The 23,610-nt window shown below is 43.4% G+C and overlaps 1 protein-coding gene across 13 annotated transcripts in view; it reads right to left on the minus strand.

Moving 5' to 3' along the window:
* The window catches only part of OBSCN (obscurin, cytoskeletal calmodulin and titin-interacting RhoGEF), a 210,209-nt gene that overhangs the window by 72,463 nt on the left and 114,136 nt on the right, over window positions 1-23,610 (minus strand). For 12 of the 13 annotated variants that reach the window (XM_066627017.1, XM_066627014.1, XM_066627011.1 and 9 more), the window contains 19 exons: window positions 20,925-21,197; window positions 18,734-20,053; window positions 17,535-17,813; window positions 15,694-15,772; window positions 14,396-14,520; window positions 13,512-13,709; window positions 12,877-12,909; window positions 12,635-12,733; window positions 11,239-11,460; window positions 9,537-9,603; window positions 7,635-7,664; window positions 7,451-7,482; window positions 5,181-5,306; window positions 4,490-4,629; window positions 3,710-3,910; window positions 3,202-3,284; window positions 1,706-1,879; window positions 1,133-1,292; window positions 692-808 (listed from right to left, as the gene is read on the minus strand). In XM_066627017.1, the coding sequence (XP_066483114.1) occupies window positions 692-808; window positions 1,133-1,292; window positions 1,706-1,879; window positions 3,202-3,284; window positions 3,710-3,910; window positions 4,490-4,629; window positions 5,181-5,306; window positions 7,451-7,482; window positions 7,635-7,664; window positions 9,537-9,603; window positions 11,239-11,460; window positions 12,635-12,733; window positions 12,877-12,909; window positions 13,512-13,709; window positions 14,396-14,520; window positions 15,694-15,772; window positions 17,535-17,813; window positions 18,734-20,053; window positions 20,925-21,197 (3,758 nt within the window). The remainder of the gene's footprint in view (window positions 1-691; window positions 809-1,132; window positions 1,293-1,705; window positions 1,880-3,201; window positions 3,285-3,709; window positions 3,911-4,489; window positions 4,630-5,180; window positions 5,307-7,450; window positions 7,483-7,634; window positions 7,665-9,536; window positions 9,604-11,238; window positions 11,461-12,634; window positions 12,734-12,876; window positions 12,910-13,511; window positions 13,710-14,395; window positions 14,521-15,693; window positions 15,773-17,534; window positions 17,814-18,733; window positions 20,054-20,924; window positions 21,198-23,610) is intronic. The other variant, XM_066627005.1, reaches the window with a different exon arrangement.

Below are 23,610 nucleotides of genomic sequence, written 5' to 3' on the forward strand. Positions count from 1 at the left end.
TTCAAACTGGGAAAGGCCATACTGTACAGCCTGCCTCCAAGCGGGCCGCTCAGAGGCCAGGGCTTCCCACTTGTTGAGGTCCACTCCTAAGGCCTTCAGATCCCTCTTGCAGATGTCCTTGTATCGCAGCTGTGGTCTACCTGTAGGGCGCTTTCCTTGCATGAGTTCTCCATAGAGGAGATCCTTTGGGATTATTTCCTTTGGGAATCTCCTATCTCCTTTGGGTTATCTCCTTTGGATAATCTCCTTTGGGATTATAATTATCTCATAATCCTTTGGGATTATTATTACCTCATAATCCTTTGGGATTATTATTATCTCATAATTAGATTAGATAATTAGATAATAATGAGATTATTATCTCATCATAATAATAAAGTAATAATACTTTAAAAGCGTGTAGCCGAACATAAGGGGAGGTATCAAGGTTTCCTAATCGTGGGGAGGATATCTCCCCAAGTACGGCATCTGTCACTGTGGACAACTCTTGCTGAGGGGGTAGGATATTGGGAGCATCAGTGGAGGGTGTGTCTTTCAGATGGACTCTCACTGCTTTCCCCTAAGGTGGGAGTAATTATGTGAATCCTAGGATTAAACCATGTTAATTAGGAAAAAGCATCTCTCCCTCTTCCCCCACCCCTTGCCAATGACACAAAACAATCACACCAAGTGTAAAAGGGAAACACCCGACCTTGATGATAGTTTGATACTTTTGGATCCTGTTTATCGGCCTCTCTAAGTAGTGTTGCAAGGGAAGTACAGGCGGCTGAGAAGGATCCTCACTGTATAATGCTTCCTCTGCATATCTCTGGAAAGAGAAACAGAACAGTCAGAATTCCATATGCTCTTAGAGGACTGGGGTTGGGGGAACAAATGCACTTATCTCAGTCTCCCAATTTAATGTTGCTGTTGTCACTTAGAAGAAATAAGAACTGGGAAATTCCCTGTATGCTGAATCAATCTACTGAAATGCAAACTATGCCAATAAAGGTTCCACTTACTTATGTATTAACTACTGAAATGCAAAATGACTTATAAGCCCGTATGTTCAAATAAGGATACAATCAGGTGCCCAAAGGGTGTTTTCTAGAAGAATGCACTTCATTCTATGCATTTTAGCCAGCTACTTTACCTTATAGAACTCCTGAACTGCTCTGCTGACAACAACAGACTCTGCCTGTATCCGCCCGACCAGATATTGGATGTACTTGTCAAACTCCCTCTCATTCTTAATAAAACACATGGCCACATCATCATCAGTGTCGCATTTCTGAAGTTCTGGGAAGAATGTGCTGTGAGTGATGGAAAAAAGGATTATGAAAAGAAGGAAGTGAGATTATGCTGTTCAGACTCTCCACTCCTTGCCTGGGGCCACTGTTGTTCTTAGAATATACACAGCACCTTCAGCCTGAGCAATCAAGCCTGTTGTCAAAACCCTTCACATAGTGCAAGAAGCGCCAGTGCAAAGAATTAAGGAAAACTCCACATTATGCACAAACGTATGTAACAGGAAAGTCTTCCTTTTCTTCCTGGAAAACTGCTTTGGGAAAGAATCTTTGACAGTGCAGAAGTGGGTTTAATCCTTTCACCAGCCACTAATTCTCCTGTTTTCAGTGGAAAAAAGATTATTGGCCGACAGTTACATGCATTTGTGCAATAATGTGCAGTTTGGTTCGTGCTTCATGGCTGCCTCAGATGTACATACTTGAAATGGAAATGAGAGACATCAGTAATATTTCTGAAGATAATGAGCTTCTGATTGGAAACAGCAGCAGGGATGTTGGGGCAGGTCTCAGTGTACTGAATGTGATGTGTCTGGAGGAACTGGAGATCTTTGACAAACTCCTCCTCGGAGTTCAGCAAGTCCTGAATGATGAGACTAAGCAGCAAAAGAGAATGAAAAGATAAAGACAACAAAATCACAGAGACAGAAATCATCCCCTTGAATTTCACACATTAAGAAACAAATGACAATTTCAGAGTATGACTGTATAAGAGTATGAAAGGTTAATTATGAAAACAATTGGATGGTGCAAAAATGACAATTGCTGCAATCTGCTCATGCTTACCTGGGAGTAGGTCCCACTGAAACCAGTGGGACTTACTCCTGAGTAAAAATGCATAGGCTTGGGCTTTAACGGAGGGAAGTTCTCCATTAAGTAGTTTCAAACCTATTTAACTATGACTAGCATTGGGACTACTCAGAGAGCAGGTGGTACAACAGACCTTCCCACTTCAGAATACAGTATAGGTTAAGAATATTAATTTTGAATGTTTCTTTGTGTAAAAAAGTTCCCTGCAAATACAAAACTAGTGCATCAAGGAGAAAGGCTCGAGCCTAGCCTCTTGCTGGCTGCAATGGCTTGCCTGGTCCAGTCACTTCTTTATCCTTTACATCCTCAAGTTCTGGCCAGAAAGTCCTGATAACACCTGGAGATTGTCTGGTTAGAAAAGGTGGACCAATTAACGGAACATCCGGGCACCTGCACCCTTCCAAAGAAAGGACCAGGATGACAACAGGAACGCCCTATTAGGATCCAGTTGTACCTGTCCATTGGTTGTGTCCACCCATGGTTTGAAGGGAAGATCTAGAAAATGGGGTAGGTTTTCCTGAATAGTCACTGAGTAGAGGTGGGAGAAAATGTTTTTTGTGTGTGTGTGTTGTTTTTTTGCAGAATTCAGTGTTTTCCAAATTTAGAAGTGCAGAAAGTGATGTTATGTGTTTTTATTCAAAATTAACTTTATAATTATAATCGCTTTAAAAGTGTACCAGGTAGGTGATAAAGGTAAAATAGTGTCAGCAGATGCAGCCACAGTCATAATCCATGAAACCCCCCTCCATTAAAAAATAAATAAAAACAAAATAAAATGTGTGGGTTTTTGCAGATTTTGGGGTGAGTTTTGTTTGTTTTTTACAAAATGAGAAGTGCAGAAAGCCGTGTTATATGTTTTTATTTCATTGTCACAATTTTCTCTCATCTCTACCAATGAGAAAAACAATCTTCCAACAGCCCATAAAAACAAAACATTTGGTTATGAGATGGACTGGTCATCTTGGAAAAAGCAGAGCTTGTCCTCAAGCTGACATGCTCTTAAGATGTGAGAGATGAACTGTCTTACCATGGTGAGGTCAGACCATCATTACAAATTACAATAGAGGTGAAGAGAAAATTGAAAGGAAGATCTTCACAGAATGCTCACCTCAGTTTCTTCTTATATTCATCCTCTGAAACAGATTCTCCAGAGAATTCAGGAACTTCTGGAATACCCCAATCAGCTGACATCTAAAACAAAGGAAATAAAATACCAAATATGGTCATATCTACATCCATCCAGAAGCATGTTTGTGGGGCTATTCTCTGTCTTTGGAACAAGACAGGAACAGAACCAGGAGAGAGTTGCCTTCTGCCAAGGGCTGAATTTCTTTAATCATGTGCGTATATTCATCATCAGAGTGAATAGGAGGCACATTTCAGACAAGGATCCCCTCCTCTACTGCTGGAGAAAAGATAAACAACTGGTCAACTGAATTCTCAGTGACACAGTGCAGGTGAATTATCTTCTTTTAATGGATTCTGATTCTGTCTCAGATTTAATGGGACATATCCAATTTAGGTCTTTCTGTAATTCTTCATGGAAGCTCAGGAAGTAAAAGAGCAAAAGAAGCCAGTAAATCATCAGGGGGAAATAAAAACATGGTGATTATTACCTTTAACCTCTTATCCAGGTAGGCTGGAGAAACCCAACCTTGTCTGGAGGGACTGGACTTGGCGGGTTTGGTTCTAACTAGCCATTTCAGAGGATGAGCAGAATCCAAGACCTCCACATATTGTCCCTCTTTCAAAGTGATGGTTTCACGATCAGCACCCATTGGTATGTAGTCAGCAGTGACCATGTAGATGTCAAAAATCTGTAGGCACAGGATAATGAGCATTTTGAGAAGGGGCACTGAAATGCAGAAAGGTCAAAATAAACGTATTTTAGACATCTGACATGTGACAATGATAGGGATTACAAAGTTTCTGTTGTGTTCAGCTGGGGCTACGTGTGTGTAGAAGTAGCATCAGGATGGTCTATTGCAGTGAGTCTTGAGTTCAAATTTCTGCCCAGTCAAAAGGTCTCACTGGATCTGTGACTGATGATCTGGCCTGGGAAAGGTGATAGGATGCAGCACCAATCCTAACTCCTTCCAAGTCCTGATCTATCCATCCCCGCCCGCTTCTTGCTCTCCCCACCCCATCACCTCTCCTCCCCAACCTCCTCCTGTCCCTCCGCTGCTTGGTGTTGCACTTACTGATTTAGGCCAGCACAGTAAGCACTGTCAGTCACTGTAAGTAGACTACACCAGTCTACAAAGTCATTTTGAAATGCAATATTGTAGTTGACTAAAATGAGTTGAAAAAGTTTGTGAAATGTACTATCTGCTGAGAGTGTAAATTTTGTCCCCTACATAATACTTGCAAAGAGCTTACTTATGTAGATACTATACCTCTCCCCTTGCATCCCCTTCATCAGACTCAGAAGAGGACTCCTGAACAGTTGATGAAGGTCTGGATCTGCCATGCCGTGGAGATGGAGACGGAGTTTTTGATTCATCGTCACTGTCGGCTCCGGGAACTCGAAGTGTGGCTGAAATGGAAAGATAATGAGTAGAAGGGACACTCATAGGAAATAACTCCTTTATTTTAGGAATAGTGAGTGCCTTAATCAAATACATCTTGAAACCATTGACCACATATATCTTTAGATTTACTAAATTAATACCACCTCCCAACATAGAATAAAGCCCTTAAGAAGGCTTACAAGAGGAAGCAATAAAATACCTCAAAAACATTGTCCAAATTGTACAGTGCATTGGCAATGTGAAAAATGTGAAAAAAGTGAAAAAATAAAATAATGAAAACAATCCAAAACAAGTATAAATATTTTAATTACATTTAACTCCCAACATCATAAATCAATGTTGCTTGATTTATGCCACAGAGCCATTACTCTGACACAAATAAAATCATGTCTCAGGGTCAGTTCTGAGTTTAGGCAATTGGCTGCAAAATGGCTCCTGACTTTGAAAAAGTGAAACTGACCAGAGGGAACCTCATCTAAACTGAGAGGACATGAGACAGCTTCATGTTGACTGTCTCAGACATAAATGAAGTCATTTGTGTTGGTCTGGCTACTACCTTGACTTATCTTGGCAGACACAATTTCTGTGATCTGTGATGTCAGTTTCTGAAGGAATTCCTCTGTCCCAACCTCAGCAAGTGAAATGTGGCTCCTTGCAGCTTCACCTTCCACATATTCCCCTGCTTAAAGGAGAAGGCAGCATTACAAACTAGAGCTGATCAAAAATTCTGTTACAATCAATTTTGGTGAAATTTGAAGGTGCTGAAGGGGAGGACTGAAACAGAACAAGTTGGAGGGCTAGGAAATTCTTTGGGGAGAACTTACTTAGTTAGCATACTACACTTAGGGGATGGTGAAGGGAGTGGGTGTAATTTCTGGGCAAGGTAATTGAGCGGGTGGTGGCATCTCAACTCCAGAGGGTCTTAGATGAAACGGATTATCTGGATCCTTTTCAATCTGGTTTCAGGCCGGGCTTTGGGACGGAAACTGCCTCGGTCGCCTTGGTGGATGACCTACGCTGGGGACTGGCCAGGGGGAGTACGTCCCTGTTGGCCCTGCTGGACCTGTCAGCGGCTTTCGATACCATCGACCATGGTATCCTTCTGGGCCGATTGGCCGAGTTGGGAGTTGGAGGCACTGTTTTGCGGTGCTTCCACTCCTACTTGGAGGATCGGTCCCAGATGGTGGTGCTGGGGGATGCCTGTTCGACACCCTGGCCCTTGAGGTGCGGGGTGCCACAGGGTTCAATTCTGTCCCCCATGCTATTTAACATCTACATGAAAAAGCTGGGAGAGGTCATCCAGGGGTTTGGAGTGGGGTGCCATCAATACGCTGATGACACCCAGCTCTATCTCTCCTTTCCTCCAGACTCCAGGGTGGCGGTTGAGGGCCTGGAGCGCTGTCTGGAGGCAGTGAGGATCTGGATGGGGGCTAACAAGCTGAAATTAAATCCAGATAAGACAGAGGCTCTCCTGGTTCGGAAATCCTTGATGCAGGTGCTGGACTATCGGCTTGCCCTGAATGGGGTTGCATTCCCCCTGAAGGAGCAGGTCCACAGCTTGGAGGTTCCCCTGGACTCAGCTGCTCCTGGATTCCCAGGTGGCGGCTGTGGCTAGGGGGGCCTTCGCTCAGCTTCGGCTGGTGCGCCAGCTGCGACCATACTTGGATCGTGCAGACCTGGCCACGGTGATCCATGCCTCGGTGACATCGAGGTTAGATTATTGTAACGTGCTCTATGTGGGGCTGCCCTTGAAGACAGTTCAGAAACTGCAATTACTTCAGAATGCGGCGGCCTGCGTGGTTACTGGAGATAGACAGCTTGACTGTCAGTCTGCTTCTCCAGCGGCTGCATTGGCTGCCCATTCGTTTCCGGGCCCAATTCAAGGTGCTGGTTTTGACCTTTAAAGCCCTTTACTGCTCTGGGCCAGGGTATCTTAGAGACCGCCTACTCCCGTACAATCCGGCTCATCCTCTCAGGTCATCAGAGAAGGCCTTTTTACAAGTGCCGCTGCCTAGGGAGGTACGTGGGGCGGCGGCTAGAAATAGAACCTTCTTAGTAGTGGCACCAATGCTATGGAATTCCCTTCCCCTTGACTTAAGAATGGCTCCCTCTCTTGAGACTTTTCAGCGAGGCCTGAAGACCCTTCTGTTTAAACAAGCCTTCTGAGTTCTCGGCCTTTTTAACATCTTTTCAACATCTTTTAATTTTTTACAGGCCTGATTCTTTTATGACTTGCTGCTCTATGCTCTTTTTACTACTTTTTATCTGACTACTGTTTTTATGATATGTGTTAAGATGCTTTTATCTGTTTTTAAATTATGTTTTTAATCTGTTTTAACCTGTTGTAAGCCGCCTTGAGTCCCTTTGGGGAGAAAGGCAGGGTAAAAATAAAGTTGTTGTTAATAATAATAATAATAATAATAATAATAATAATAGTTTATGGTGAGAGTCTTTAGTTGTGGCTGCAACATCTGCATTGGAAGCATCAGACTTCTCCCTTGCAGCTGGCTCTGGTCAAACACCTTTTTGTTTGCCTGGAATGCCCAAAAATGACCCTGATGTTGCATCATTTCTGTGCTACTCCAAGAAACAAAATTGTGGTTGGACATCAGGTACAGCTCCAGTGCTCCTGCTGCCACACCCATTGTTGATCACAGGTGCATTCACTTCCGTTTCTCAATGACAAACATTTCTTTGTTATTAGACTGCACATGTGACCGTATCTGTACGCTACAGAAAGTTGTACACAATGGGAAATTATGGTATATGTTAGCTAAAAACATCTTGAAGTTTAAATGTAGGTGAAGTTATAGTAGCTTTACTTACCTTTCCTTGTTTCAGAAACTGAATCCCCAACTCTGAAAAAGAGACAGCAAAAACAAAATTAAATGTGAGAGCTGCTGATGTTGAAGCCAAGTTAAAATTTAGCATTTGAATAATGCCAAAAATTGTTAAGATACCGAGATCACAAAAACATGTATATGAACAAGAATACTTAAACAAACATTACCCGCGTTCTTTTCTTTCTTTGTCTTCATACCTGCCACCAAAAGGAGGAAAATTGTATATTTGAGAATTCTGGAGCATTTACAAACCCAGTGAAATGGAAAAGTATGGTCTCCCTTTGACACACGAGTTTAGGTCACATGAAACATGCATGCAAAAATGCACAATCTAAGCAGGCTGACAACCAGAAATTTTTGTGGTTCACTCTTGTCCCCCACCCCCCATGCTGTTTGCAAGATGAAAATCCCACCCGAAACACCTTATACAGTATTTCACCATATAATGGCGGAAAAGGGTGGGAAAGGGTGAGGCTCTCTGCATCATCTGATCCTGACCAGCGCTGCCCCCCAGTTGGACAGTTTTATTTTAAAAAGAACTTCCAAGTGGAAGCTGCAGTGGCATAGCTAAGTGGGTGCCGGGGTAGCAACTGCATTGGGTAACAAGCTTTAGAGGGGCAAGAACCTGAACTGGACACTAGTGGCCAAGCTGGTGAAAACGTCGGTATTTTTGAATAACACCATCATATTATATACCATTCAATCTAGAATTTAATGCAGAATGCAATGAATCAAACCGTGTCAAAGTATCTCTATTCTATCAAAAGTTATAGCCAAATAATCAGAAAATAAAAATACAACTGAAATTGCGTAACTAAAACTGGATTTTCTTAACTCAAAACTGACCAATAAGACTGACTGTTCTAAAAGCCAATTAGGTGTTACTATGATACAGCAGGGAACCAATAAGATGTTAATATGGGGGGCAGCCTGGGGGGGCAGCAGAGCAAGTGGGTGGCAAGCTGCTGGGGGGGCAGGAGACAGATTTTCCGCCATTTTCATTTTTTTAAAAGCCCAGGCATGATGTCACTTGTGGGGCATCATTTTGAACTTGGCACCAGCTACATGATTGCTAGCTACACCACTGAGAAGCAGCTTAAATTGCATGCATTTAAGTCCATGTCTAATGCAACACTTAATGCTTTACAACAATAGATGAAGGTGAATTAAAGAGTACTCAGGTTTTTCATGCTGATATAACTGAATCAGTGCCTTGGGTATGACTGTGAAATCCATGTGAAACTGTGAAAACTATATATTATTAAATATATATAGAAAGGCAATCACGTCCTGAATCAAAACCATGACCAAAAAACAAAAACAAAACTCCCAAATGTGAATGACAACCAAATTACATTATAGCAGGTCAACTAGAAGAACTACCCCAGTCTCATACATCCTTACATCTAAGCATTGGACCAGCTGTTCCAAAGTAGCCAAATGTATCATGTGGTATATAAATGGGTCTTGGAAGATTTGTCTTCTTGTCCCAGTTCAGGAATGAGTTTGGTGTGCTTGTTGCATTTTTATCAGTGCTCCCTGAGAATACACAAGGGGAGACAAGCACCCCCAACCATAATGTGCTCCATCAAGAAACTGCAGTCAGCTGTGGCTTCTTAGCATCTGCCTGCCACTATATCCCAAGAGTATAGACTTGCAACTCCACAGCACACTTTATTTGTTCCCTGCAGGTACATCAGTGTGAACACAACTAAGACTGCTGTAAAGGATTAACAGAACCCAGCTACTTCTGCTAGTCACTTTTAGTCCCTGTGCTATCTTACCTGCACCGGCAAGCGTCCTCAGTACGTCTTTGCACAGACCCGGCCACTGGTGGCGGTAGCCCAGCTGCACACTCTGGTGGTGTCACATTTGCAACAGCCACAAAGTGTGCCATGCTAGTGGAATATGAACATAATGGAACTAACTTTTGAGTAGATATGCATAAGATTGTGCTTTTAGTCCTGGAAATTGCCTCCAAGAAAACTTGCAATGGACATATCTGGGTCCCAGTTTCATGTTTTTGTCAGTGTCCCAGTACAGCATTCTAGCCTCCAAGATCCACTTACCCCAATGAAGTCATTATAGCCTCCGTCACCATCACACGTTCCTGGGTCAGAGCTTCTGCCTCTTTTACTGCAAGAGGATGAAAACAAAAGTCAGAATAATCAGAGACAACATAACTCATACTAGAAAAGATGTCCTTTTTTGTTGAGGTTACACTGAATGAGGTTTCAGAGATCAGCTTACAACTTCTTGCTTATCAGATACTCTGTCTTAGTTCAAGTTGGCGCCATCACCTTCTAATTTACAATCAAGCAAACCCTTTAATTTACACTTTTCCGATCTTGTTATCCAAATGGTACTTCAAACCTCTCTTTCCTGTTAACCATTTATTAATCACAAAACAATAAGACATTTTATTCTAAAGGGGATGTTGATACGCAGTAAGTTTCTCAAATTAGGGATGTGTTGCTACAGTGCTGTTTTCAGCTACCAAGTACTTGAATGAAATTGACAGAGACATAACATTTGCAGGGACTAACTGAGGTTATCTTTGCCTTTCAACTTTAAAAGTCCTCAAGGTAGCTCCCACCCGCCTACCCACCCACACCAAAAGTTGCATAAAATAAAATAAGCTCCTGACTCCTCCCTCTGCTGCAGATTGTAGAGAGGAAGGGAAATGTCAGGTGGCAGATGGTTACAGCTTACACCCATGGCGGGGGTCTGACTCTCTATCCTCTCTGTCTGCTGTGGCTCGAAACAGCTCTCAGAGGGAAGTAGCACAAACCTAAACATGCTTACTTGAAAGTACGCTCACTGTGTATAGGACTGCAGCCTGGGGATAGCTGAGACCAGTTGGATTAGAAGTAATTTAAGGGGGCTGGAGGATCCAGTTACCACCAGACTGGTAAGACTGCTGCCGCCACCACTCCTTGGGAACTGTGGTACCCTCTCTTTTTCAAGCACTTGTGCTCTGCACCTCCAGTGAATCTAGCACTGACAACTACTGCTCCCAATCTCTACCAACTGGGCTTGCTTTCTATCAAAATCCCCTCTTCCTGTTCCTCCTAATGATTTGTGTCACAATCTTAGATGCTTTGTAATAAGATATGTAGCAAGCTCCACTCCCTGAAGGTTGCTTTGAGGATCCCCACCCGCCACACCTCTCTGGACTTTGCTCAGTCTTTTCTCCTCACTGATTCCTGGAAGCTTCCTTGATTCACGTCTTAACTCTCCACCTCACTTATCCCCCTCAACTTGGAACTTGTAGGTGGTGCTTCAGATAAGCATATCTAAAACTTGCACAATCTTATTTCAATACACTTATTTCAATAAACAGACTTTGGATCATCAGGCTTTTGCGACATTACATTAGTTTATTTGCACAGGAGGACACACAGACTAACAAATAGCAGCCTATTTACCTTGGGTTTTGTCTTTCCAGGTTCCTGTGACTTTTTTTATAAACTGGGAAAAGTGCTATTGGAAGTACTGTTGAGTCTAGCTTTGTATATACCATTTACCTTGATGTTGAAAAACCCAAGAAAAAGAACGTTTTGGGTATTTTTTAGTACTGTTGGGGACATGCCTACAGTCTGTGCTTGTATCTGACACCACAGTCATAGCTCCAACAACACTGCCAGTACTCTATAATAGTGTCAATGCAGGAGCTCAGAGATGAGAATCGATAATCAGATCACACATTTAACGCAACAGTCAACAGATTCAATTACTGGAATGACAAGTAGATGGCAATAAGGAACTTACCATCCTGAACTTCTAAGGAGGCACTGCAGATAGACTGGCCAGCCTGATTAGAAGCAATGCAGGTATAGTTTCCACTGTACTCCTTTTTCACATCTAGCAAGATGAGACTATGCTGCATGTTGGAGCTAGCAAGTTTATAGCCCGGAGTGTCTGATTTGATCCAGAGGATGTCTTCTCCTTGGGACTCTTCCTTCAACCAAGTCACTGAGGGTGGTGGACTACCTAAAAGAAACAGCAGTACATCTGTAGCACAGTAGTACATCTGTAGTACATCTCTCAAGCATGACTAGATTATCTCTTTAAGAAACCCAACTTTACTGGAAAGCCTTTGCTCAAAACTACAGCAACTTTAAGTATCGTACACGTGAAACCATGCAAATACAAGAACTGTGCTTTAGCTTCCAGGTAACCTCAGAGATTTTACAATTAGCCTTCTTTCTTGCTGCCAGACCACCACTTGGATTTGGTTATGACTATCAACTCTATGCATTTAAGGTGTGGCCGGTTTCTGTACTCCGAGGGTCCCACTGGTGCATATTCATTGCCTGCAAACCTTGCCTCTTAGTAAGCTCTTAGGGACAAGCAGGGCTTTTTTTGTAATGGAACGCACCAGAACGGCGGCACCTTTTTTCCCTCCTCCCTGCCCCCACCTTTTTTCCTGCCTGCACCACCCCGCCCCACACTGCTGGCTAGGAAGGGATTTGAACCTCCAACCTTGTGCTCCACAGCCCAGCACTCTCTCCATTGGGCTATAGGAAAGCCTAGAGTTACAGTGTTCAGAACTAATATATAAGGTCTTGAGCCCAGCTGGTGGCCATCAGTGCCTCAAGTATTAGTTCCAAACACTTTGAGCCTAAGAGCTCTTATGGCTCAATGGCTAAAGTGCTGGTCTGTGGAGCCAGAGGTTGGGGGTCCAAATCCCCGTAAGGAATAATTTTTTTTTTTTAGGTGGGAAGGTGCTCCATGGCTGCAAAATATAAAGGATGGTTGCTAGTTGCCAAAAGGGGGGCCAGTTGAGGCTGCAAAACTCCTCAAAGTTCAGTCCCAGGCAGGCTGGCAGGAGTGCTTTTGCTATCAGGGAGCTCACACGGGATGGACGTGTGTGTGTGTGTGTGTGTGTGTGTGTGTGTGTAAAAATGGTTTAAAAATAAATAAATAAATAAATAAATAAATAAATAAAAGAAGTTGTGAGTTCCTGCACCCTTTTTTTTTTTTTTAACAAAAAAAAAAAACACTGGGGACAAGGATCTGTTTTTGCTTATGCTGCAAATCAAACCCTATATTGAAAAAAACTTTGTACAACAACAACCACAACAACAACACAGCCTGTTGGCTTCCACCAACAATGCAAATTCAACAGTTTGGAGGAAAAAAAATTGCCTTTTGGCTTACGTACCTTCAACTTTCACAGAAAAGGTAATGCTGACGCCTTTCCTCACTTTTTTGTTTGTAAATCTTTCCAAGAATCGTGGTGGTACCAGCTGCTCACGAACACCTGAAAATTAAGTTAAGACATTCAGCCTGTTGGTTTAGCTGGGGCAATTCCAGAGTAAATGGGTTGTGGACTTCGGCCACAGCATTTTTCATACAAAGTTCCACTGACTTTTCCATTACTGTCTCTCTTGTTTTCTGTCTCACCTTTTTCTGGTTTCTCTTCTTTCTCACCAGGACCTGTAGAAAGAAAAGTGATCATCATGGACTGACCACTGTAAAATTCTGAGAAGAACAGCAGAGACTGCGTGATAACAAATAATGATTCAGATTATTCACTTGTCTTACAGCACACTTCGCTCCAATGCAAGTGATCACTATAGTATGAACAGCTACACACTCCAGCTCTAAGTATTACTGAGGCAAAGCCACTGAAATCCGCAAGACTTAGATCTCACTGGGGTTGAGAACCTGTTTTTGATCTGTATTTACATGAACAGAACACTCTTTTATACAAAAAATTTCCCTCCACATAGAAAACAAGCAAGTCAGGGAGAGAGGGCTCCAGCTTTAAGTTTCAACTTGTGGTTCCCCAACACAACAGCTAATTTCAGCCTCAAAGCTGAAGCCAGATAATACTTGGAGCAGCTCTAATTAAAATTTGGTGAGGTTTGGAATAGCTAGATAAAATTATGCTCTTTAATGACTATCTGTGACCAATTCCTTGTAGGAGTGCCATTTTTCTTTTCATTGTTAATGGCCATATGATGATGGAATAACCTGCATTTTTAATTCCTGAAGTTGGCCTAACAGGACCTCACAAAATCCATTTCATCACTAACCTCTGACAAGCAATCTCGCTGCTGAATATGCAGAACCAGCAGAGTTGCTAATAAATACGGAGTATTGACCAGTATCTTCCTTTGTGACATTGAGAACTTCAAGGGTATGAAGCTCTCTCTTGTCTGTCTTAAGAATTCGGTCTGATGCATGCAGTGGCTGACCATCTTTGAACCAGTAGAGACGAGGCTCTGGGTATCCTATGAGGACAAAATACAGACAGGAAGTTATTGCCATGTTATATTCTGATACAACCTGTCCTAATCTGGAGTCTGCACTTTTTCTATACTATCTGCTTAGTTCTACCTGTTGTTTCTGCTTTAGCTAGGCTCTTCAGCCTATAGAAAGGGGGAGAAATGATAGCTAGTGGGTCCTTCAAAAGAACGTAGAAACAAAGGTAAGGTTGCTGAGAAGGAACATGAAGCACCAGTTCACATCAGGCATTTTCTCTCGTATACAGAGAGATTCTTAAAGAGCCATAATCAGTCTTACCATTGACCAGGGTCTGAAGCCATTGCTTCAGAACTGGCCTTCAGAGGTTTGTCTGGCACTGTCTGAGGGACTCCCAACAACTGAAGGGACACATAATCTTATTTTGCATCTGTTACATTCTTTGTTGTAACTTCTTATAAACCATCATTAATGTCATCAAAGTGAGCAACCTTCACTCAGATTCAGAAATAATTCTGGCCTTTCACAAGACAGAGTGACAGAAACTCATCTTGAAAGTGTCAGCACAGATCTGAGGACATCACACATGCAGAAATACCACCTGAACTAATCCCTATTATGGTTATTACAACTTGTATACTGTGTTGCAAAAGTAAAGGCACCCTATCTAAAGCTGATGACCAAAATGTATGTCAAAACCTGGCATCTCTGTTACCTTTCACCTTCAGATGGAATTTGGCTAAGGGGGCTCCAGGGGCAACATGAATATCATGAAGCTCATCTAGGATCTGGGGCAGCTGCTCCTCTTCAGTCATGGATTCCACACCTTCCTGTTCTCGGCTGGCTCAAAAAAAAAAAAAAAAGATACATGTCACCTGGGTGTCTTGAAAAAGCATTACTCTGTGTCCCATAATCCTTGCAGAAAAAGGTTTCTGTGGCCATGAAAGGCCTAGGCAACCATTATGTGCAGTGGAAACTTACTGAAGTCCACACTTGTGATCTGTTAATGCAGCTTTTTCATTTACATGTTTGTGAGTGTTTCATGAAGTTAAAAAAGAACAGAGGAAATTTAGCCTGACACCCAAGAAAATTGACAAAAGAGCGTACTTCGTGCATCCGGGCTGCTTTGCCATTACTCCAGAGTCACATCCCCTTGGCTTTAATGAACATGAGATGACATTTGCAAGGTGCCCTCTAGCAAAAGCGAACACTTTAAATGACTGTGTCTGACTCCATCTTCCTACATTCCGGTTTTATCTGACCAGGTCTGATTTACAATACAAGCATCACCAGCTTCAATTAGTCTAGGTAACCTCAACAACTGTATCATCTCTCCCAAGCCATGGTGGCACCCATAATATTGAGAGGCCACCTGACACCTTGGATTGGCTAGGTGGGCATAATAAGGAGACATCAAGAACCATTCTCCTGGTGCAGATCCTGATTGCATCTCCAGTTGAAATAAGCTATCTAAAGTAAACATCTAGGGAACCCATCTTAAATTAAGGGCCAACAGTACAGGAATCACTGTGAGAGTTGCTAGTCCATGCTCTCACAGTAAATCAGCAGCAGCACATAACAAGCATGCCCTTTATAGTGTGCCCCACATCTCCAAACATTTCACCCAAAAAGCTTCTGAGATGTGACAAAGATCACAAGTGAAGAAAAAGTGTAAATGAAGAAAAAGAACTAGAAGAAAGGGATCACATTACTTCATCCAAGTACCAAACTCCTGTTAACACAGACATTCCAGTGTAGTTGCACCTGTCTTTAGCAGCCAAAAGACAAAGTATTGTGTGGTATCCTAGAAAATAACAGGCTTCTTATGGCATGAGTTTGAGGGCCACAGCCTGTTTCACCAAAGCATCGTGTCTATTTCATGCACCTGTTGAAGGAGGCTGTTCTATAAGAAACTCTTGCCATAAAGAATCAATTAGTCTTCCAGGTACCACAACACCAAAAGAGGCAATAACAACTGAGAACTTTTTTCTGTGGGCAGCCTTGACAGTTTACCTGGAGAGATATCCTTTGGCACTATAGTAGGATGAGGTCTCCGTTGCATCTGCTGCTGTATCGTAATCTGTACTGGTCACTAGTATGAATGGGGAAAAAAATATATTATAATAATAATAAATAATAATACAGGTATTTATATACCACCTTTCTTGGTCTTTATTCAAGACTTTATTCAAGGCGGTTTACATGGGCAGGCTATTTAAATCCCAATTTTACAATTGAAAGAAGGTTTTATCTTTCAAGAACCACAACAATTCAGATGTTTCTTTCTGATGGGGGGGGGGATGAATGTAGGCAGTTTTTGTGGGGGAAAAGGTTGCAAGCTTTAAGCAATGGAGGAGGCAGATGCCCACCCCCTTGAGTCACTGCTAACAATTACTGGCATGACTGTCGGTTTGGGAAACTTTTCCTGCAGACCTTTCAGCTTTGCACAAGTTCCTCACTGTGTCTGATATGGCTCAGAACCCTTTGACTTGTTTGTCCAGGACAATATCAATCACTTCTAGATGAAGTGATCTAGAAGTGACCTAAAGATGTTATGACAACATACCAATGAGTAAAAGGGCTGCCAACATCAGCGCAACCCCACAACTTTATGGCCTTGTGCCAGTGTGAAGTAACTTCAGCACCAACTTCAGACCTGGGGCAGAACCACATTTTACCTCTGTGGCATTCCCCCAATTTCTATGTGGTGAAGGAGCGAAGAAGCAAGTAGGACTACTGACAGCCTGAAAATCTGCTATTCCAGAGATCTTTCATGGTATGCCAAAGCAATAAGCACTGAAGGGCATTTTAGGGGCATGTCAACAGCTTATTCTGTCTCCCACCCTAGGCCATGACAATAGGTGCAACAGTGCAAGGCCCCAGCTCCCAGGAAGTTCACCCCAGTGCAATAAAGAAGCCTCTTCCATTTTCTGGGTATTTCACACACTTTAAAACCTTGACAGGCAAAGACAATCCAACACAGGAATTAATGTATTACCAACCTGTAAACATTCATGTGATTCAATTGCATGCAAAGGAATTTTTCTGTCGCTCAAATACACACCGAGAAATTGTGATTTGCCACATCTCAGTATACACGTATGTTTATGCTGCTAAAAGACCTACATGTGCAACTGTCATGCAGAATGAACTGCACACTCGAGCATATTAATTCTTACATGTTAATGAGTCTTATATAAGGATTTTGCAAACTATGAGGAGGTTTAAACTTATAGAAATCTAGAAATCATTCCTAAAGAGCACTTGTGCAAGAACACTCCATTGTTTACATACTTTTCTTCTTGAGCTTTGCATTCTGAATCCATTAGGGTGTTTCTAGTACAGTGGTTCCCAAACTGTGCGTAGGGACAGTTTGGTTTTCAGTGGGCCGCGAAATTGAACAAGGAAATGTATTGAGCCCTATGGAAATTGAAATGGAGCAGCATGTGTGCATTTACTCATGAGTACGCAAGCGTGCCTTTGGATAGCAAGCTGAAGAGAACACAAGGCTACCGGAATGTTCCCAATTTGATGAAAGTGGAGCTCAGCTAATGCTCCAGAAGGTGGTCTCCCTCACCATAGTAAAAACAGGGGCTTGAGTGGCTGGTACCGTGTAATTATTTTTTGCCTTGCAAAGCTAGGTGGGTCCTGATAGAATGTTGTTTTAAAAAGTGGGTACTGGTGCTAAAACAGTTGGGAACCACTGCTCTAGCAGGATGTCAGCCTTACCTGCATCTGCTCATACCTAATATGCCCTTATGTTGTTATGTTCTTATGCCCTATCACTTACGCTGTACTTCAGTCTCTCGCATAATTATGCTGAACTTTTGAGCTCTTTGTGACCCCAAACTCACAGTCCACTCGTAGCTCGGCCTTTGTTGATGAGACACCCATGCTGTTCTCTGCCAAGCAGCGGTACACGCCCATGTCAAGAGGAGTCACCGCGGTGATGATCAACTGGTGGCAGCCTTCCTGATCTTCATTGATCATATAGTGATCATCCTCTTCAATAACTCTCCCATCCTTGAACCACCGGATTGTGGGGGTTGGTTTACCAATAACCACACAGTCGAAACTGACTGGATAGCCATCCTGCACCTCTTGGTTCTGAAGCTCACTTATGAAGACTGGAGCTGGAATTGTTTGGATATTATTGTTATTCAAACTATATACTATTATTATTTTTAACTTTATTTATATCTCGCCTTTCTCCCTGGAGGGACCCAAGGCGGCTTACAACAATGGTTAAAAACATTAATTAAAAACATAACTTAAAAACAAGATAAAATATCCTTGCAAAACACATCTCAAAAACAGCAGCCAGATAAAAGTGTAAAAGAGCACAGATCAGCAGTTTATAAAAGGTCCAGGCCTGTAACCAGGTGTTAAAAAGGTATTAAAAGATGATGTTAAAAAAGACCAGGAGCTCAGAAGGCTTGTCTAAACAAAAGAGTCTTCAGGGTTTGCTGGAAAGTTTCAAGAGAGGGAGCAGTTCGTAAGTCAAGGGGGAGGGAATTCCATAGCGTTGGTGCCACTACTGAGAAGGCCCTATTTCTTGCTGCCGCTCCACGTACCCACTAATGGGTGATTGCACTTCCCCATGTTTGAATTGTACGAATACATATTGATGCTTATGGATAAGACTTGGGCTGCATTTCCACTACAGTATTCCACTACAGTAGTAGTACACTACACTACATCATTCCCCTGGGGGCTGGGCATAAGAATAGGCCCTCGGTTTGGCTGTACTTGTCGTAAGAGGCGACTAAACAGCCACCAGGTAGGTGGGACTCGTCAGCCTGGGAAGGCAGCTCATCTGAGAGAAGGAAAACTCTGATCCCAAACCTGGGATGAATTAAATGATCCTGATGTTATGCATCCCCAACCCAACACTTAAGGTTCAGTCTGACTGTGTTAGTGTTACAGCTGAAGATCCAAGATTCCACCTCATCAGGGAATCTGCACTGGACCAGGGAGAAAAGCGTGCCTTATAAACATCTCCTTGTATATGGGCCCAGCCTGCTGTAGCCAAAGCCTAGCATGCTTCGCTTACCAGTATCAGATGTTAGCAAAGGAGGCGGTGGTCGTTTCATCAAGGTCTGTAACTTCCCTGGAGCAGGCGGTGTGGCTTTCCCAATGCGCAGCTCTATCTTTTTAGCACCTTGATCCAGAATGTCAATCTCGACAGCAATACCCATAGCAGCAAACATTTCTTTAAACCGGCTGGCAGCTGTTTTGGCCTCAGACATGATTTCAAACTTGATGTAAATGTACCTTTCGTCTTCCCGGTAGGTCTGGTGGTCCATCACCTCTATCTCTCCCTCATCAGCACTGACAAAGAGTTCCTCCTCCACATCTGAAATCTCGGTGGAGATTTTCGACTTGAACAGCTTGTGAATCCTCCTTCCTGCTTTGCGGAAGGCCTCATCCATCTCACTGCCAGAGGAGCTCTCCGTTTCGCTCTCCGGAAGCTTTTTGGCAGGCTTGTGCTTACGTGTGGGTGCTTGGGGCGGTACACCAACTATCACTTTGGCACTGTGGGAAACCTTGCCAAACTTATTGGACACCTCACAGGTATACTTGCCTATGTCATTCATTTCCAGGCCAGTGATAATCAGGGAGCAGGTCCCATCACTGTAATTGTCTATATGATAATGGCGCCCATCTGAAATTTCATCCCCGTCTTTCAGCCAGCAAACCTTCATGTCCGTTTTGCTTTGGGCCACACATTCAAGATGGAGGGTGCCTCCAGGCTCACCAGAGAAATCCTTGAAAGTCTCAGTGAACACCGGGCATTCTTGCTGCTTGATCTCCTTTCTCACTTTGTACCCTTTGAAAGCAGCCTGAATTTTGACAGCTGCCTGGGCCATGGAAGGGTCTTCCAAGTCTCCTTCCTCAGCTTCTGGTTTAGCTGGCTCAGCAGGGGGTGCGTGTTCAGTGCTTGTCTTCTCCCACTGTGTAGAGATCTTTCCAGCAGAGATTTTGCCACTAATTGTGGAGGCACCTGCCTTTTTGAGGTAAGTAATAAGGGAAGGTGTTCCAGCTCTGGACTCATCATCTGAACTGGTGAAAGAGAAGTCTGCTTCCCCTGCCTTAGCTGACTCATCACAAGTAGAGTATTCCTCTGAGTAGTACTGGATCACCTCGGCTTCCTCCTTTCGTTTCTGAAGTTTGTCACCCTCTTCTGGCAACTCACTGATAGAATCCAGGGTTGGCTCCCGACTCATCCTGCGCTTCTTGGCAAGAGCTTCCCACAGGAGGTGGAGGTCGCCCTCCTGAGCAGCTTCAGGTGGTAAGCTGGGTTGCAACTGCTCATCTGTTACCTCACCCAACTCCTTAGTCTTAGGTGCTTCTTCAGCTACCTCTTTTGGCACTGTGGAAACCAAACGGAATTACTTGACAAGGCTCCATTATTATAACAGGAAATGTTAAGACTGCCTAATCATAGTCAGGAGGGGGTCCTATGCTTTAGCAGTTCAATTACAACAACAGAAAAACCAAAACTACATTTAAGGGCTATGCGTGCCCACAAATTCAGTATCCGCAACAACCATCAAGCAACTTGTTAATTTGAATGCCACAGCTGCCTACATATTAATTAGTAAGTAAAACATGAGCAGATTTTCTGCCTCTGATGTAATTAAATGCATTTATATTGTGTGGTATTGTATGGTAACATCTATATCATGCCTTTTTAATAAAAGCCCCAAAATGGCCAAAGGTGGATCTAAATTGTGTATGCCTGCATCTGACTTCCAAAACCAGAATTCCTGTTCAGAACCAGAAATTATGATGGTTCCTTTTTTTTTTTTTTTTAAAGAAACAATTTCTTTTTAAGATTGCATTAAATAATTTGTATGATCTTACACTACAGTTTGCACATGTCGACATTATTTACAGGTAGAGATGTCTTTGGGGGTAAGATAGCAGCCAGAATCAGAAGCTCCAGTTTTGGTCCTGACCAACCAAAACTAAACTGAAGAGATGACTAAGCTTTCAGCTCAAGAGTCATGAAAAGCCTAATGGAGGGGAATGATTGGCTTTGCCTTTCATTCTCCACTTCCAATGCCCAGATTTAAGATCCACTGGAGAACCCCCACCACAGCTGAGAAAGGCCAGCATGGCATTCTGCACTGTAGGGTCCCCATAACAGATGATCAAACATCGGGCTTAAGAGAATCAGGCTTGGAGCAGTCAGTTCAGTCAGAACTGGAATTCGCAGCAGCTTAGCCAGCCCTACCTACCTCTGACAGATAACCTGGCTGATTCAATGGCATCCCTTGCAGCAAATGTCACTTCCCCAGAGTGATGAGGTTGAGCTTTCTTCAATATGAGTGTGTAGCTCTTCCCTTCTGCCTGGATTTCCCAGTTTTCATCTGTCTCAATATCCACACCATTAATATACCAAGCAACCTCGCTGTCTGGCACGGCTTCACTTAAAACACAACTGAAGACGGCTCGCTCCCCAGCAGTGACTGTGGTGTCTTTTAATGGTTGCAAGAACTCTAGTCGCCATCCTGAAATGACAAGAAGACAGATCACCAAGAATTTTTTAAAAAGGAAAGATTTGAGTTAAGTGTAGAATTCTTACTATTTATTTAAGAAATTACTGCACTTGACACCTGCAGGCTGACAAGAATGTTGGAAGAGAACAAGGACAGCAACAGCCCTATCCAATCCTAAGTCTTTCCCCACTGATGTAGTTGCATCAAAGGAGTGCACGCTGCATCCTGAAAGGGTGTTGGTTGGCAACCTTCAGTCTCAAAAGACTATGGTAGAAGCCTACAGCACCTGGTATTCCCAGGCGGTCTCCCATCCAAGTACTAACCAGGCCTGACCCTGCTTAGCTTACGAGATCAGAGGAGAGCAGGCATCTGCAGGGTGTTTCAGCTGCGTGAACTCTCCTCAGGGTAGGGGACCATGTGTGCCTTTGCCCTGGGACAAGCCTCTGTTGCTCTGATGGACCTGCTCAGCTGGTGCAAGTCTGAGTGGAGCTGAGGGACATGGATTGAGACCTGGAAAAGGGGGGTAGTTATATTGGTGCTTCTGCTGCCACTGATACCACCCCTTTCTGGTATCGTCACACACCCCCTCTCCATTCCAGTCTCCACGCCATTCTTGCCAACCACCACACAGACGTCCCATCATCAGGGCTTCTCTGGAGACCACAGGCACATGGTGGCCCAGCTGCATAGAATGGTGGGTTGCACTTTGAAGCCACTGTAAAGGAGACTGCACTACCAGAACATGCGTCCCAGTGGTGCAGAGGACCAACAGGATTGGGCTGCAAATTACACAGGCCAACACACATTTTGCTTCCTTAAATGTTACACCAATTCCTGGGTATATTTGAGGTGCCGATTCCAAAAATGTCATCTGTTTTGCCCTATCACTTCTAGTTTTGGAGACACGGCATAGCTTCTTTAGTGAATGGTTCAAGCAGCTTCCTGCTTGAACCATTCACTAATGAGGTTATACTATATCTCCAAAACTAGGGCAAAACAGATGCCATTTTTGGAATCAGCACCCCAAATTCATATCAAACCACCAAACTTTTCTGACCCTCAGTTTTGTAGGCCTGTGTTACTGCACTTGATCGGAAGTGCCAAATCGTTCAAAAACGATGCAAGTTTTTGAAAACTTTAGAAAGCCACAACTGCATTTGAAAGATCTAGAGTTGCACATCAGGAGTCCTTAAAATGTGTGAAAAGAAAATCCAACTTCTTTCCTCAGAACAAATAAACTTGCAAAAAGTAACTAAGTTAAAACATTTACATTTATATCACAATATCATGGCTTTTGCAGAACGAGGAATATTTGACAAGGACTAGAGGCGCATAGAGGACATCTGACAATGTCTCAGCATTAAAACTCTGGTAAAAGAGCACAATGAGGACATCTTCAGGTGTTAGGTTCCACAGCATATGGGACCCTTGGATCAGCTCTTTCATGTGCCTGAAGGTAATATCAGAGGACCTAGATCAAATGGGTGGAGACCATGACACAGCAACTTCCCAAATCAGCTTTGCCTCCTCCTAGAAGAGTCAGGGCTCTGCTCTTGCCTTCGAAGTACAGAAGGAAAGTGCCACAGCAGCTGCCATACTGAAAAGGTAACATCAGCAAGGCTTCAATTTCGCATGTCACAAAATCCTGAAACAATGGTCCCCTGTTAAGCATCTAGATTTGGTGTGAGTTCAGAAGGTACCCCCACCACCACTCTGCTAAATATGGGAACATGGTCCATGACAGGGATGGCAGAGGAAGAGGGAAGTGGGTGGAGAAGGTAGCCACAGAAGCAACTGCAGCCTATTCCCTCCGGGAGCTGGTTCTCAGAGGGAAATCTCTTTACGAACAAAGATCTGCTTTGGGAAAAGGGCCTACTCACAAGCAAAGCAATGGAGGCTGGGGGAGAACATCACTGGAACACAGCATATAAAAGGCACAGGAAGGAGATCTGTGGCTCTGAACAAACCCTCCGCTCTTGATCTTGGCTTACTCTGTGACCCCTTCCTCACACCTGATAACTTTCGGAAATGGAATTGAACCACTCTACATAAGAAGAGCCCCACTGGATCAGGACAAGGGCCCATTTAGTCCAGCTTCCTGTATCCCCCAGTGGCCCACCAAATGCCCCAGGGAGCACACAAGACAACAGGCACAACCTGCATCCTGCTGCCCTCCCCTGCATCTGGCAATCAAGGTATTAAGAACAAAACAGCTAATATTATAATGCCGTTGTACAAATGGATGGTAAGGCCACACCTGGAGTATTGTGTCCAGTTCTGGTCACCGCATCTCAAAAAAGACATAGTGGAAATGGAAAAGGTGCAAAAGAGAGCGACTAAGATGATTACTGGGCTGGGGCACCTTCCTTATGATGAAAGACTACGGCTTTTGGGCCTCTTCAGCCTAGAAAAGAGGCGCCTGAGG

The sequence above is a fragment of the Tiliqua scincoides genome, chromosome 5 (assembly GCF_035046505.1).
Source record: "Tiliqua scincoides isolate rTilSci1 chromosome 5, rTilSci1.hap2, whole genome shotgun sequence".
Taxonomy (NCBI): Eukaryota; Metazoa; Chordata; class Lepidosauria; order Squamata; family Scincidae; genus Tiliqua; species Tiliqua scincoides.